The 16648-nt window shown below is 42.6% G+C and overlaps 1 protein-coding gene across 2 annotated transcripts in view; it reads right to left on the reverse strand.

Moving 5' to 3' along the window:
- The window catches only part of rab3gap1 (RAB3 GTPase activating protein subunit 1), an 89622-nt gene that overhangs the window by 44872 nt on the left and 28102 nt on the right, over window positions 1-16648 (reverse strand). For both annotated transcript variants that reach the window (XM_043694041.1, XM_043694040.1), the window contains exons 8-9: window positions 15320-15419; window positions 1588-1669 (exon numbers count right to left, since the gene is read on the reverse strand). In XM_043694041.1, the coding sequence (XP_043549976.1) occupies window positions 1588-1669; window positions 15320-15419 (182 nt within the window). The remainder of the gene's footprint in view (window positions 1-1587; window positions 1670-15319; window positions 15420-16648) is intronic.

A 16648-nucleotide genomic window follows, 5' to 3' on the forward strand; every position in this document is an offset into this window, starting at 1 on the left:
GTTCCATTTGCTTTCTTTCCCATCTGGAACACTTCTGTTGCCATTTTCAGGGAATTACTGACTTGCACCAAGATAATTCTGTACATAAATGTCCCTCAGTATCCTATTTTTTCTTGAATTTGCCATCCTAAACTCCATAATCTGACACATGTCCAGGTTAAACTCAATTCGTCATTTCTCTGCACATCTTTCCAACTAATCTGTAACCTCCTGCAACCTAGATATTCTTGCACACTCACCCAAACTCCACCAATTTTCATGTCATCTGCAATAATTACCTTTGTCCCTGCTTTTTATTTCACGTTTGGGAGAATCTGTAACCAGAGGACATGAAATCCCAGCAAGTGCTCACCAATTTTTGTGTACAAGATGATTAGGGGTTTAGATAGGGTCGACAGTGAGAATCTTTTTCCATGTATGGAGTCAGCTATTACAAGGGGGCATAGCTTTAAATTAAGGGGGGGGGGGGGGGTTAGGTATAGGACAGATGTTAGGGGTAAGTTCTTTACTCAGTGAGTCGTGAGTTCATGGAATGCCCTGTCAGTAGCAGTGGTGGACTCTCCCTCATTATGGGCATTTAAGCGGGCATTGGATAGGCATATGGAGGATAGTGGGCTAGTGTAGGTTAGGTGGGCTTGGATCGGCGCAACATCGAGGGCCGAAGGGCCTGTACTGCGCTGTATTCTTCTATGTTCTATGTTCTATGTAATAATGACCAGATAATCTGCTCTTGCAACGTTGACTGAGGGACAAGTATAGTAACATACAAGCTTTTTCTATCCACCTGGGAGACAAGATGGGGCCTCGATTTAATGTGCAAAGTGAGGACAAGGAAAACCCCACTGTGGTCTTCAGACATGAAAAAGGGGTGACAGCAGACATGTGGAATATGTGGTGCAAGCAGCACGGGCCTTGTCAAACACTGTGAAAGAGGATAGACAGGATATCCTTAGTTAAGGACAAAAGAAAATGACATTTCAGAAACAGTATCATGGCATGATTTAGCGTTGGAACAGTTGTAACACAGAATCAGGATTCTGGCGAACAGAATGGAGTCCTTACAGAATCTAAGTCAATGGGCTTACATATTAGTTATCGTTTATCACCAGAAATTGAGACAGACAAGTCAAGGGAAAAGTACTGAAATTGACTGCATGGAATATTTGTGCAAGACCTTCAGAAAAACCTAATATAAGGAGAGACAAGCAGCCTTTTAAGCAAACATCTCTAAAAGATTTGTAGCACCAGAATCATTTATTGTAGCAAGATTGATCATCTTTGCATGCTGGGAACAGACACTGAAGCTGTATTATATACAGCAGTTATGTTTATGCTTCAATCTACTGTTTATAATTGGTAGTAATAATTATATTTAAATAGGTTATATTATCTTGATCTAGTCCAGTGGTAGAACTCTTTAACTGATAACAGGTAGGCAAACAAGATTAATTACCAAAACGTAACTTACTAAACTGAAAAACGTTTCTTCTACTATAACATACTTCAGGATCAGAGAAATGAAAATAAGAACAAGCATAACCTCATTTTTAATACTGCTTTTTGCATCAAGAAATGGCACAGCCTTACCTTATAGGGTCTTCACATGCTCCAAATGGTAATTTTCCAAATTCTAGACCACCCACTTCTCCTCCAACCAATGCATCAAAATCTATACATGAAGGAAAATTTTGTATGAGGCATTTCGCTCCCATAAGACGTCAGAAACTTTCAAAGTCTTATGTAGCTGATAAAGCTCTACCATACATGAATTAACTTTAAATTCCTGAATTATCCAGTCCATTAGATAAAATACAGCAATACCATAGAACTTAAATCAGGTCCAAGAATAATGCCTGGTAAGCTAAGATTTATCCCATACTCATCAGTTTTTTGACTATTCATGATTTTCATAGAATTTAGGCTCGTAATGCTATCATTTTGCTCCCCTTAGTCTTGTTTTCAGCAGCTCTACCTCTGACTGGTACCCACAAACATCATGGAACACAAATGATGTACTAACTGTAGAAACAAAAGACTTGGGCATGTATCTAGCTTTCCACAACGTTTCAAATGCTTTTTCAACCTAATTGCTTTGTGATATTGAAAACACGCAAGTTAATTTACACACATCAATTTGCTACAAATAGCAATGTAATAATGACCAGATAATCTGCTCTTGCAACGTTGACTGAGGGATAAGTATAGTAACATACAAGCTTTTTCTATCTACCTGGGAGACAAGATGGGGCCTCGATTTAATGTTTCATCCAAAAAGTGGCACTTCTCTCATAGGATCCTACAGTGTGGAAACAAGCCATTCGGTCCACCAAGTCCATGCTGATTGTCCAAAGAGCATCCCCCACCCTATCCCTGTAACCCTGCATTTCCCATGGCTAATCCATCTAGCCTGCACATCCCTGGACGTAATGGGCAATTTAGCATGGCCAATCCACCTAACCTGCAAATGAAACATCAGTTTTGATTTTTATGCTTTGGGCTAGATTTAATACAGTGGGAAACATGACTACTAGATGTATTTAATTGGTCAACCGGCCAGTTTCAATATCCCCAATGGCAACAAAATCTCCCTGAATGAATGAGGCTGGAAGGGGTTGAACTGGAATTCTCAGCCACCAGAAGATGTCAATTAGACTGAGGAGCCAATTGATAACTAAGTTTGTAAATCTATCCTGATTTAGTGGTAGCTCAGGGATTAAACAGTCACTACTTGGCTTTCACACAACGTTGTGGTTGTGGGTATGTTTGCCGAGCTGGCAAGTTGATGTTTCGTCCCCTATCTAGGTGACATCTTCAGTGCTCTGGGGCCTCCTGTAAAGTGCTGCTGTACTGTCTCTTCTGGAATTTATTTTGTTCAGTTTCTGCTGCTTCTGGTTTTTCATTGTAGTGGCCAGTATATTAGGTCTAGGTTAATGTAATTGCTGGAGTCCACGGCTGAGTGCCATGCTTCTAGAAATTCTCTGGCTGATCAATGTTTAGCTTGTTCTAGGACTGTTGTGTTGTCCCAGTCAAATCTGTGGTCCTTGCCATCTGTGTGATGGCTGCTAGGGACAGTTGGTCATGGCATTTAGTGGCTAGTTGGTGTTTGTGGATGCTGATTGCTAGTTGTCTGCCTGTTTTCCCTATATAGTGTTGTCTGTGTGGAATCCTGTAAATTACAGGATGGCACATGATGGTTATAGGGGCTTTTGTCTGATAAGTTGCTGTCCGAGCATGGCGGTTCGGTGGGAGGGCTGTTTGTTCCACCTTTGCATCACTGCTTCTCCTATCAAATGGGTGAGTCCATAGGTGTTCCATTGATCTATTCAGATATTTGGTTAGGCAAAAGCAAGGACTGCAGATGCTGGCGATTAGAGTAGAGAGTGTTTTGCCTGAAATATCGATTTTCCTGCTCCTCGGATGCTGTGCTTTTCCAGCACCACACACACAACTCATATTTGGGTGGTGAATGAGAAGTGCGTCATTAAGCACAGGTCTACTAGTTTGAGTATGCAGTTCTTGTTGATAGCTTCCCATTATGTTGCCTGTTCTGTTTGTCCAGGAGGTTGACTATTGTCTCTCTGTCTAGAGGTCTCTCTGTCTAGAGTTTTGTCAATTGAAGTGAACGGTGCTGTTATATCAAATGACACCATTGTTACGTCCTTGCTTATGTTTATGTTCTTGATGTTGTCTAGGAATTCTTGCGATAACTGCATAGATTGTGTGCCCAACCACAAATCCATCCCAAATTCTGGATCAGACACGTAGATGATACTTTTGTTATCATTAAGAAAACAGAAATCGAGAACATACACCCGATTATCAACACCATACTCACAGGGATCATTTACAAGAGAGGAGGAAACCAATCAACTCCCATTCCTGGATGTGTTGATACAAAGAACACAGAATGGTGAATGCACCACAAAAGTGTACAGGAAAGCCCCACACACCGACCCAGGTCCTGAATTACAACAGCAACCACCCAGACACACAAGAGAAGCTGCATTAGGACACTGTTAAAAAGGAATACAACACAATGCAGTACTTTGGACCTACGAAGGGAAGAAGAACACTTCTACAGAGTATTTGCCGAAAACGGACATCCCCAGAAGCTTGAGACAAACAACATGACAAGGACATGCCACGACCTAACTCACCAGCCACGCTACCTTATATAAAAAAAATCTTGGAACTGACAGCAAGACTTCCCCGATCACTGGGATTCAAGACAGCCCATAAACTAACAGTCACACTGATAACAACTCAGCAGGACAAAAGACCCAAAACCCATCATGCGCCAGACAAACGTAATTTACAAGATTTCATGCAAAGACTGCATGCAACACTATACAAGGCAAACATGCAGACAACTAGCAATCCACATCCACAAACATAAACTAGCCACTAAACACCACCACCAGCTGTGGTGGCCACACACACAGATGACAAGGAGTACAAATTCGACTGGGACAACACAACAATCATAGGACAAGCTCAACATAGGACAGCCAGAGAATGTCTAGAAGCATGGCACTCAGCCACGGACTCCATTGACAAGCACATTAACCTCGCCCCAATATAACGGACACGACAACGAACAACCGGAACCAGCAACCGGACGCAGCAGAAACAGAACCAAATTCAAGACGACACAATACAGCAGCGCTTCACAGCAAGCTTCAAAGCACTGAAGATGTCACTTAGACAGGGGACAAAACATCTGCAAATCAACTTCCCAGTTCAGCGAACATACCCACAACTATGACAACCAGCACCTGAGCTACAAATCTTTACACAACCCTTTCTTACAATGTGTCCAATCAAGGGACCTAGCTTCAGATCATATCAAACTGGCACCTCACCCATGAATCCATTGCCTTTCATTTAAAGTCAGAGCTATGAGATTTAGGCATATTCTTTTAAAATGTGATTAAGCTTCACCGTGGAGAATGTTGCTGCTGTACAAGAACAGCCAACTCTGCTCAAAAAGTCACATTAATAATTAATCCATGACCATCTGGTCTAATGCTTTCCAACATTACTTTCCTCTTATTATTCCTCTTTCTCCATAGATAGCGTTTCAACAACCTATGGCAGAAAATTTCAAATTCTTAACACCTCCTCTATAAAGAAAAATACATACCGAAATAAAGGCCTTTAAAACATAATGTTTACCTTAAGATCAGGGGAGCCAACATCTATCCATAACCATATGCAATTATTATTGATGCAATTAAATTGCAACATTATGTTCAACTGTGAAAGGGACCAGATGTTACTAAGGCAACAGCCTCAAAATATACATTAGGAAGGGCGAAAGGGAAGGTCATAATGTTGCGCAAATTGCAGAAATTCAAAACTACAGTATTATCCATGTCCGTAACTTATCACAATCTATTTCAAACAGCCAAATTTGAACAAGCAGCCTGAACTATTATGCTTGCCATAACTCTTTCTCCGATATATCAATGATATTATCGGTGCTGCTTCCCTCTCTCATCCAGAATTGGAAAAGTTAATTGATTGCACTTCCAAATTCCAACCCGCCCTAACTTTCATCTGATCTATCTCTGACTCCTCCCTTCCCTTCCTCGACATCTGTTTCCATTTGTGGGGATAGACTAGCCACTAATATTCACTGTAAACCCAACAATTCCAATAGCTAACTGGAAAACACATCCTCACACCCAGTTTCATGTAAAGATTCCATTCCATTTCCTCAGTTCCTCCATCTCATATATTCCGATGAGGTCAACTTCTACAAGGGAGTCTTCGAAATGTCCACCTTCTTCCTCAACCAAGGATTCTCCAACACCATTGTCAACAGGGCCCATCTATTGCATTTCCACCCTCAACCCCCCTTCCCTCCCACCAGGATTCCCACCATTTACATCCAGAAGATCAGCCATCATTTCCGACACCTCCAGTAAGATGCCATCATCAGACACACATTCTCCTCCCTTCCCTTGTCCACCTTCCACAGGCACTGTTGCCTCCGGGACACCTTGGTTCACTCTTTCTTTATTGCCGACACTGTCCCCTGCACCACAGTCCCACAGCACCTTCCCCTGCAACTGCCGGAAGTGTAACACCTGCCCATTTACCTCCCCCCTCGTCAGTATCCAAACAAATATACCTTCAAGGTGAAGCGGCACTTTACCTGCACTTCTCACAATCTAGTCTAATGTATTCGCTACCCAATTGGCAGCACGGTAGGTCAGTGGTTAGCACTGCTGCCTCACAGTGCCAGGAACCCGGGTTCACTTCCAGCCTCGGGTGACTGCCTGTGTGGAATTTGCACATTCTCCCCATATATGTGTGGGTTTCCTCCCACAGTCCAAAGATGTGCAGGTTAGGTGAATTGGCCATTATAAATTGCCTATTTTTTTTATTTCAAAATATACTTTATTCATAGAAATAAATCTTTGGTACAATTTGTCATGTTGTTCATAGATATATACATTGCATGTCTTAACATTACAAAGAACAGATTGAATTAATCGAATTTACAGTTATCCTATTTACAGTTCCCTTTATTAACCATCCAGTCTCTTAGTATTTAGCTGTGGCTTCAGCAGAACCCACCTACTGAGTGGGTGCCCTGTTATACGATAGCAAATGAACCTTCTTTAACCCCCAGTTTATGGGGTTACTGTTGTCCATTTGACTGTCCTGTCTCTGGGGTAGATGTCTGTATCCCCATGGTGAGCACGAACTGCTGGACCTTCGCTGGGTTGAGGTAGCTGTACAGGCCCTCACTGGGGTCATTTACCTGCTCTGGAGTCATTGAGCCAAGGCGAGGGTCCGCACCGTCCAGTTCTGTGTCTGACAATGGGACTGTCAGAGGATCATAGCTCTCAGTTGCCTGTAGTTGTGGGGCAGTGGGTACCCGCTGGTTCTCACTGGGTGGAGGATGGACTTCGGGGGGTCCGTTGTTTCCTGGTTGGGAGGAAATGCCCTCCTCTTTATCTACGGCGCTCTGTCTCTTCTTCTGGTGGTGATGACATTCTTTGCGCCCGTCTTCCTCATCCGAAGAGCTAGCCGTCCCTCCCTCGTGCAGGCTTTGGGGGCCTGGCAGGATTTTCTCTTCCTGTTTTTAACAGGTATCCACTCCTCTGTCTGCTCGATTTCCTTCTCCTCCATTGCTTCCATCTGCCCAGCTAGAGCTAGGATCAGCTGCTGTGTCTCTCCGCTGGCTGCCACCTCCTCCACTCCAGCCTGTTCTTCTTTCTGGGTGCCACCGGACTCTGTTTCCCTGCTGTCTGGGTGGACCTTACTGGTCTTTGGGGGTCCACGGCTCACATTGCCACCTCCAGCCATCTGCGCGCAAGTGGGGATCCCCCCGTCTTGGGCAGGTCTTGTACATGTGGCCCGCCTCTCCGCACAGGTTGCAGCTCTTTGCTTCCTGACAGTCCTTAGTCAGGTGACCCTCCTGTTTGCAGTTCCTGCAGATGGTCACCTTGCAATCCGCCGCCACGTGTACCGACTTCCCACAGGTTCGGCACACTTTCGGCTGGCCTGCATATGTCAGGTAGCCTCTGCTCCCTCCAATTGCGAAGCTCGAGGGTGGGTGGAGAATGTTCACATTGTCATCGACCCTCAGAGTTACCCTGACCTGCCACTTACTGGTCCAGATCCCAAAGGGGTCGATCACATCAGTGGCTTCTCCCTCAACTTGGACGTACCTTCCCAGGAAGGTCAGGACATCAGCCACTGGAACATAGGGGTTGTACATATGGATTGTAACAACCCGACTCCTCTGTGCAGGAAGCACACACAATGGGATTTCCAATAAGATGGAGAACAGCGGCTCCCTTCCTTCTCCTTGAAAGCCTTCAGGAGCTGTTCGCACTGCTTCACACTTCTGAAGGTCACATCAAAGTAGCCTGCCCCAGGGAAATCCTGCAGGCAGTACACATCCGCTGCAGCGAACCCACAGCATCCCAGCAGTACTTTCGAAAAAACAGGATGCAGTCGACTGGTGTACGATCCTCTACCTTCTTCACAGTCACCCTGACTGTGTTTCGAACCCCCTGCCCAGGGCTGTGGGCAGCTGTTGAGGCCATAGCTCTGAGGTTGGCTGGTCCCTGAATTGGCGTTAGGCCGAAGCCAGCATGAAGATCCATCAATAGCAGGTCAGCACAACCAAACGATCCTCCAACGTCCAATCACGATCCAGTGATGATCTCCAGCAGCTCCGACGACTCGCAACACGATCCCCGTGGTATCTCCCCTGCCAGCACACGTCCGCTGTGTCGAACCTGCAGCATTCGAGCAGAATCTCTTCCTCTGGTCCTCAGGAACTACACATATTCCGAGCCAAAAGGCCGAGAAGCGCCGTCTACTTATTGTCTTGCCCTCTGTACCTCTGGCAGTACAGCATTCTCTCAGTCCTGCATTTAAATGTCAGCCTTCCTGTTTGTGTTCAAATCCCAGCAGTATAATTTTAATTTTTTTTTTATTTTCCTTTTTTTTTAAAAAAAGGAACAGAAACCAACTGCAACAGTAACATACGAGAATGTGCAAACTCCACACAGTCAGTCGCCTGAGGCAGGAATTGAACCCAGGTCTCAGGCACTGTGAGGCAGCAGTGCTAACCACTGTACCACCCTTCAGTATAATTTTAACTCTGTTTTCCCATTCAAATACAAGAATGCAACCAACCAATTACAGATGACATGTCATTGAGTCATACAGCATGGAAACAGACCTCATGACTCAGGGTCTGTGAGTGCAAGATGATCAGGAGAATTTTCAGGGTGGGGCTTAGATCAGCAGTTCAGGAAGCGGGTTCATCTATAATCTCCACTAGCTCTGATGACTCGCAACTCGACCCCTGTCCTGATAAGAACAGACACGCTAACTTGCCCATATAGTGTTCAGGGATGTGTAGGTTAGGTACATTAGTCAGAGGAAATGTAAAGTAATAGGTTAGGGAATCTGTGTGGAATACTCTTCAGAGAGAGAGTTGGTGTGGACTTGTTGGGCCAAATGGCCCGTTTCCATGCTGTAAGGATTCTATGAATCACATGGTCTCCTCTACATTGGGTAAACGAAGCATAGACTGGGTGACCATTTTGCAGAAGATCTACCTTCTGCGCACAAAAAGGACCCTGAACTTCCCATTGCCCGCCACTTTAACACAACACACTGTTCCCAGGCCAACATTTCTGTCTCAGGGTTGCTGCAGTGCTTCAGCAAAGTTCAGAGCAAGTGGGAAGAACAACACCTCAATTTCCACAGATTTCTGGACTCAATATTGAGTTCAATAATTTTAGGGCCTGAACTGTGCATGTCCTAGCCTCCTAGGCCTGGTTATCTCACAGTCTGCCATTACACACATTGTTAGCCACTAACAGTCTCCATTAACAACTATTCATCCACCCAGCCTGATTGTTATCGACTACCTTTTCTGTCCAACTGTTCTTTTCTCTTTTGGGCTCTCTCCTTATCTAACGTTTACTCCTTATCCTCTTCCCCAACCCTAACTTCTGCATATAAACTGACATTTTCTTAGCTACGATCAATTGAGGAAGGGTCACCAGACCCAAAATGTTAACTTGATTTCTTTTCACGGATGCTGCCAGACCTGCTGAGCTTTTCCAGCAACTTCTGTTTTTTTTTCTGTTATGCTTGCATATGGATTGAATATTGTACTGTGAAAAGTACTGCTGTGATATACAATTATACTGGACCCAAACCATTAACTCTGTTTTTCTATCCCCTTGCACACAGATTCATAGATTCATACAGCTTGGAAGCAGATCCTTTAGTCCAACCAGTCCACACCAAACATAATCCCAAACTAAACCATCTGCCTTCTCCTGGCCGGTTTCCCTCCAAGCCTTTCCTATTCATGTAATTATCTAAGTATCTTTTAATATGTGCACACATCCACTACTTCCTCTGAAGTTCATTCCGTATGCAAACCATCCTGTGTATAAAAATTTGCTCCCAGGTCTTTTTTAAACCTCTCTCCTCTCATCTTAAAACTTTGTACCCTAGTCTTGAAATACCCCATCCTAGGGAAAAGACATTTACCATTAACCCTATTGATGCTCATGATTTTATTAACGTCTATAAGGTCACCTCTGAACCTCCTATACTCCAATAAAAAATATCCCAGTCTATCCAGCCTCTCTTTATAACTCAAACTTTCCAAACCCGACACCATCCCGGTAAATCTCTTCTGAACCTTCTCTGGTTTAATGATATCCTTCTTAGAACAGTGCAACCAGAAATGGACACAGTACTTGTCAGGACATTTGGAAGAACACAATTTGAATGCAGGATGGAGTCCATTATAACATTTACAGAAGGATACAAATATAACACAAGTATCATCTACAAATCAGAAACATTCCAAAGGGTAGGAGGTTAGATATCATGGAATCAAGTTCATGGGACCTTACAGAGCTGGGCATAGTTGGGTCTCATGCAACACCATGCATTTGAGAACTTTTAGTGTTGGCAAAACTGAATTGAACTGCGTGAGTTGCTGAATTCGGGGTTTAGTTTGCCATGAAGTAACCGGCCATGCAAATGTCAATGAGTGCCTTGAGTGGAACGTCAGTGAATAAGCTAGCAATGTCAAATAAACTCCTGAACACTGAATCCTTAACATTTGAAGGAGGTGTTGCTCAAAATTGTTTGTAGCACATTATCTAACTCTATGGACAATTAATGCTGCAGAACCAGTCATAAGTATGATAGGGAGTTAAGGCATTTTATTTTTGTGCATCTTGGGCCACCCACACATTCCAATGAGCTCTCTTTCTTTGGCTTGCTAGTCGAGAAATTATCCATAAGGATGGGTTGTGACTAGTGGCAGCTAATGTTCTAAGTTAAGCAGCCACTCAGCCAGTCTGCAGATTGGCAGGCCAACATATTCACTTCTGGCTTCTCCAGCCACTGCCCCACACAGACCTCTGAAGTCTGTAAAGCAGCTGGAAAAATTAGAAGGAATGTAGCTGGCTGCTGTAAGCCTACCTTTATTGCTCAATATATACTTGAGGATTCCTTAGTTCCATGAGCTAAAGAAACAACATTATCAACAGCCTCAAATAAGGACCCCAATCATTTGCTCACCATGCATGCTTCTTCCTGAAAGAGGGTGCAAAGACAATCTGCAATACAATGGCTACCCTGATCTCTCACTGTATATTGTGCAAACGCTTGACCTCCTACATTAACTCAGTTCCTCTGTGCACTGCTGCTAAATCTGCTGAGTATCTCCAGCATTTTCTACTGTTATTGGTATTATTAAACGTTATTTCATTGTGCAAAACTGGATGTATCTCAAAAATTTGAGCAACAGGTAAAGCTAGCTGTTTCACACTGCTACTATGCAGTAACAACATTAGTGGCGTTCACTACAAATAGGATGCTGCCCACAAGCCAAAAAGATGATCTGTCTATCACACAGATGAATAATGTGGTAAATGAATTTCCCGGTCTAAGAGGTGCTTGGTATGTAAGTCATACATCCTAAAGACTGCATATCAAACAGCATGTCTGAACTGAAAGTTCTGAAGAGTCATACTGGACTCAAATATTCATGCTCTTTCTCTCTCCGCACTTGCTGAGTTCCTCCAGCATATTCTGTGCTGGTTTCACATTTTAAGCATCAACAATATTTTGATTTTAATGCTGAGGGTATAGGTTATGTTCTTGAACCTATCAGCTGAGCAAATTTCTATTCAATTAATAAATCTGGAACTGAAAAATGGATTGGGACTGCAGGTGGTGATGAAGGAACCAAGAGAAGAAAACCTACTGAATCTTATCTTCACCAATCTACCTGTCACAGAGTCATCTGTGCATGACAGGATAAGACCATAAGATATAGGAGCAGAATTAGGCCATTCAGCCCATTGAGTCTGCTCCATCATTTTATCATAGCTGATGATTCTCAATTCCATTCTCCTGCTTTTTACCTGTAACTCTTAATCCTCCTACTTATCAAGAACCTATCTCTGTCTTAAATACACTCAATGACTTGGCCTCCACAGCCTTCTGCAGCAATGAGTTCCACAGATTTACCACCCTCTGGCTGAAGAAACCCTTCCTTATATCAACAGTAAAGTGTTGTCACTTCACTTGGAGGCTGTGCTCTCGAATCTTAGTCTCTCCTAATATAATCAAAAAAGTGGAAACATCTTTTCAGTCCCCTCAGTATTCTGTAAGTTTCATCATTCTAAACTCCATTCAGTAAAGACTCAGAGTCCTCAAATGCTCCTTATATAATAAGACTTTCATTTAGACGTGCATTTGTGATGTCAAGGCATACAAAGCAATGGACAAACTGCTGGAAGATAGGATTAGAATAGTTAGGAGGTTATTTGACCAGCAAGATGCAATGGGCCAAAGGGGATTCTACTATGTTGCAGATCTCTATGACTCTACAAAGGCCCATCTTTACATTGAGGATACCACCCACGGCATTGCATGGCAATACTACAATGATGCTAAACAGGATAAATTCAAATAGATTTAGCATTTTAACAGTCAGCTATCAGCAGAATTTTATTCTGTAAAATGTAATCTCACAGCCTGGTATATCCCTCATTGTACCATTACTATCAAGCTAGGGGAGAAGGTACAGAAGCCTGAACACGCACCAGCCGATTTCAAAACAGTTCCTATACTACTGTTGTTAGGCTACTGAATGGACTCACCTACTCTTAGCTTTCGCCTGTACCTGTGTTTTTATTTTTGCCACTGTTTATCTATTATTTACTTATCTATGCTATTTAACTATGTGACCTGTATTGCTCGCACTACAAAGCTTTTCACTGTGCCTTGGTACACGTGACAATAAATTCAATTCAATTCAATTCAATGTTCTTCATTGGATACCATTTCAGGAACAGCATCAAGCATACCAACAAATAAGGTAATAAGCTAGTTAAGCTACAACACAGGATTATTTGCTTGCTAAACAGCAGAATCATGCAACAGGTGATTCCACAACTATTGATTATATTAAATCTCTGCACTCCTCTTACATTAAGTTGGAGACAATTCAACAACTAACCAGAGTATACTGGATATTACAAAGACTCGGTTCACCAACAACTCCACAGCAGTAGCGCTGCCAGCAATGTAGAAAATTGCTCAGGCATTTATACTCAAAGACCACAGCAAACCCAATCATGCAAATTACTACCAGACTACTCTTTATCATCAAAAAAATGATGGAAGGGAACTTTGATCATGCTAATGGTATCTTCATAGCAATAACCTGTTCACTAATAGTCAGTTTGGATTCTGTCAAGGCAACTCTTCTCTTTCAGCCCCAGCAAAATTGAACACAATGAGATTCAGGGGAAAACATTTCACTGCTTAAAGTCATAGGATGATGACTGTGGCTGTGGAAGATCTATCATTCCTGCCCCAGGTTATTATTGCAGCTGTTCCTCAGGCTAATATCCTAGTTTTAACTATCTTCTGACTTGATGAAAAGATGGCCACTTTATGGAAGAAGTGGAGATATTCACATTATGCTCAGTGGACTGCAGTATTTCAAAAAGGCAACTCACCACCACCACCTCAAAAACAGCTAGGCTTGGGCAATAAATGTTGGCTGACCAGCCAGTCACACCCATGTGCCATGAGTGAATAAATAAAGTAGCATTCCCAACTCCTTTATATATAGCAAGACGAGGAAAAATTCAGGCTTGGGCTGAAAAATGTCAAGTAACAGTCCTGTCACAAGTGCTAATTATGGACTATCACCTCTCACTGACATTCAATGGAATGACTACCATTGAACTGCCTACCATCAACATCCCAAGGATTACCACTGACTATAAACTGAACTGGATCGACCATTTACTTACCATAGCTACAAGAACCAATTGGAGACTGGAAATTCTGTGGCAAGTTACTGAGCCCCTGTTTCCCCAAAGCTTGCCCACTATCTGCAAAGCACAGTCAGAAGTGGGCTGAAAGACTCGTCATTTATAGAGTTATAGAGGTTGACAGAATGGAAACGGGCCTTTTAGCCCAAATTGCCAAAATGAATGGAGCTTCCTCAGACTCAAAAAGCTCAACAGATTCCGAGACAAAGCAGCTTGCTTGCTTGGCACTCCACCCACCACCATAAAAATTCAGACCTTCCACCACTGATACACAGTGAGATATATACAAACTAGCAAATGTTGTAGTCCATCTTGTGTCATATACAAGATGGACTACAATAACATACCAAGCCTCACTGGGGACCATTAATCAAACCTGAGCCCTCTAACAGTTATAATAATAAAGACAGTTGACATATGGGAATACCACCTTCCAAGTTTCACTCCAAGCCACACACCATCCTGACATAGAACTAAATACTTATGGAACTAAATCGCTATTTCTTTATTGTCGCAGCATCAAAATCCTGAAACTCTGCTCCTAATAGCATTGTGGGCATATTTGATATAGATCTTCTGAAGCAGGTTCTTCACTGCTTTCTGAAGGACAATTCAGGCAGCAAATGCTGGTTTTGTCAGAAACACCACCATCTCACTAAAGAATAAAAAAATTTGCGTAAAGGTAATTTTAGTTCAATTCATGGGGTGTGGGCATCGCTGGTTAGGTTGGCATTTATTAGCCATCCCTAATTTTCCACAGGACTGCTAAGAATCAACCGCATTGCTGTGGGTCTGGAGTTATAGGTAGACCAAACCAGTGAGGGTGACAGATTTTCTTCCCTAAAGAGCATTAGTGAAGCAGATGGGCTTTTACAACAATTGACAGTGGTTACACAGTTGACCAAAAGAGAAAATGCTGGAAAATCTCAGCAGGTCTGGCAGCATCTGTAAGGAGAGAAAAGAGCTGATGTTTCGAGTCTAACTGACCCTTTGTCAAAGCTTTGACAAAGGGTCAGTTAGACTCGAAACGTCAGCTCTTTTCTCTCCTTACAGATGCTGCCAGACCTGCTGAGATTTTCCAGCATTTTCCCTTTTGGTTTCAGATTCCAGCATCCGCAGTAATTTGCTTTTATCCAGTTACACAGTTGACATCAGGTTGGATTTTTAATGAATTCAAATTTCACCATTTGCCATGGTGGGATTTTAATTCATGTCCTAGAACACTAGCCTAAAGATTTTGGACTATTAGACAAGTGACATTACCATTCTGCCGCCATCTTTCCACAAATATATACATGAAAAGAATTATAACCTGCTGTTTGAGTTTTTAATTCAATGACAGTGCAGAGAAAGAGAGCTTTGTTCAATGACAACGAACTCAACTGCAAACTTTAAATTGAATAATTAGATACATATTTACTGTCTATGCCATTAAATATGACCTGCCATGTTCCTACCTGGAGGTTGCTGAGGCCAGGAGTACTGTTGCCAGTCTTGAAGGACATATGTAAACCGAATAGCTACACTTATTGGGGGCAAAGGTGTCAAGGGGCATCCCTAGAAGAGAAAAGACACAGGCAGCTATACCTCCAATAGAACACATCAGTAAACAGAAAAGATTTAAATTTCTTACAATATAAAAGACACTCCATCTGAGCTAAAAACATCAGCAAATTTATTTCAAACTAACAGGTTCAAAAAACTAAAAAGGATCTAAAAACAATAAAAGTTGGAACAATATAACTGTACAGGATAGGAGTTTTCAACGTTTTTGCTTCGGAGATCATTTCCCATCTTATAAAACAGTTTTACAGATTATTTTAATAGAACAACTTTTTTTGTATAAATGAACTCTACTCAACATACATTTATTACTTAATAATGATACTTTTCCACGTGCCAAGCAGAGAGAGGTTTGTGTGAGGGGCATGGGCACCAAATCAAAAGTTGAGTTTGAAGTGTAGCATTGTGTTGCAGATGTAAATTTTGCTCCACCTGTGTAAGTGACAAAGCTCAGTAACTGGCTGTTGAATCGAATGATCATAGCGTTCAAGTGCAGGTACAGAGAAGCGTAGATAGATTCAGGATTAGAGTGGTGCTGGAAAAGCATAGCAGTTCAGGCAGCATCCAAGGAGCAGGAAAATCGACGTTTCGGGCAAAAGCCCTTCATCAGGAAAACAGGCAGAATGCCTGAAGGGTGGAGAGATAAATGAGAGAAGGGTGGGGGTGGGGAGAAAGTAGCATAGTGTAGTCTATTTCAGGATATGGTTGAAGAGCTTCAGGGCAGAGGAAATGACCTGGGAGTTGCAGCGGTAGAGGGACTCCGAGGTTCTTCTAGGGAGAGGAGGAAAACTTCTTCAAGGCAGGCATCCTTGCAAGAGGATTCGCAGTAGGGTTAAAATCAACGAAGTAAAAGCAATGACTGCAGATGCTGGAAACCAGATTCTGGATTAGAGTGGTGCTACAAAAGCACAGCAGTTCAGGCAGCATTGAAGGAGCAGGAAAATCAACATTTTGGGCAAAAGCCCTTCATCAGGAATACAGGTAGATTCAGCAAGTCTGGCAATCTACTCATTCTCACCACAGATGCTACCTGAAGTGCTAAGCTTTTCTATCTTTTTTGTTCTTACTTCAGCTTTCCACGATTTGCTTTTGTCATTTTAAAGAAAATATTACAGACCAGATGCCAGTGTGAAGACAGGCATGATGAGTGCATGAACTTGGTATGGGCTAAGACACAAGCAACGGCATTTGGATGAGCTGAAGTACATTCTGTATATAATTGA

Source organism: Chiloscyllium plagiosum, chromosome 7, assembly GCF_004010195.1.
Source record: "Chiloscyllium plagiosum isolate BGI_BamShark_2017 chromosome 7, ASM401019v2, whole genome shotgun sequence".
NCBI lineage: Eukaryota > Metazoa > Chordata > Chondrichthyes > Orectolobiformes > Hemiscylliidae > Chiloscyllium > Chiloscyllium plagiosum.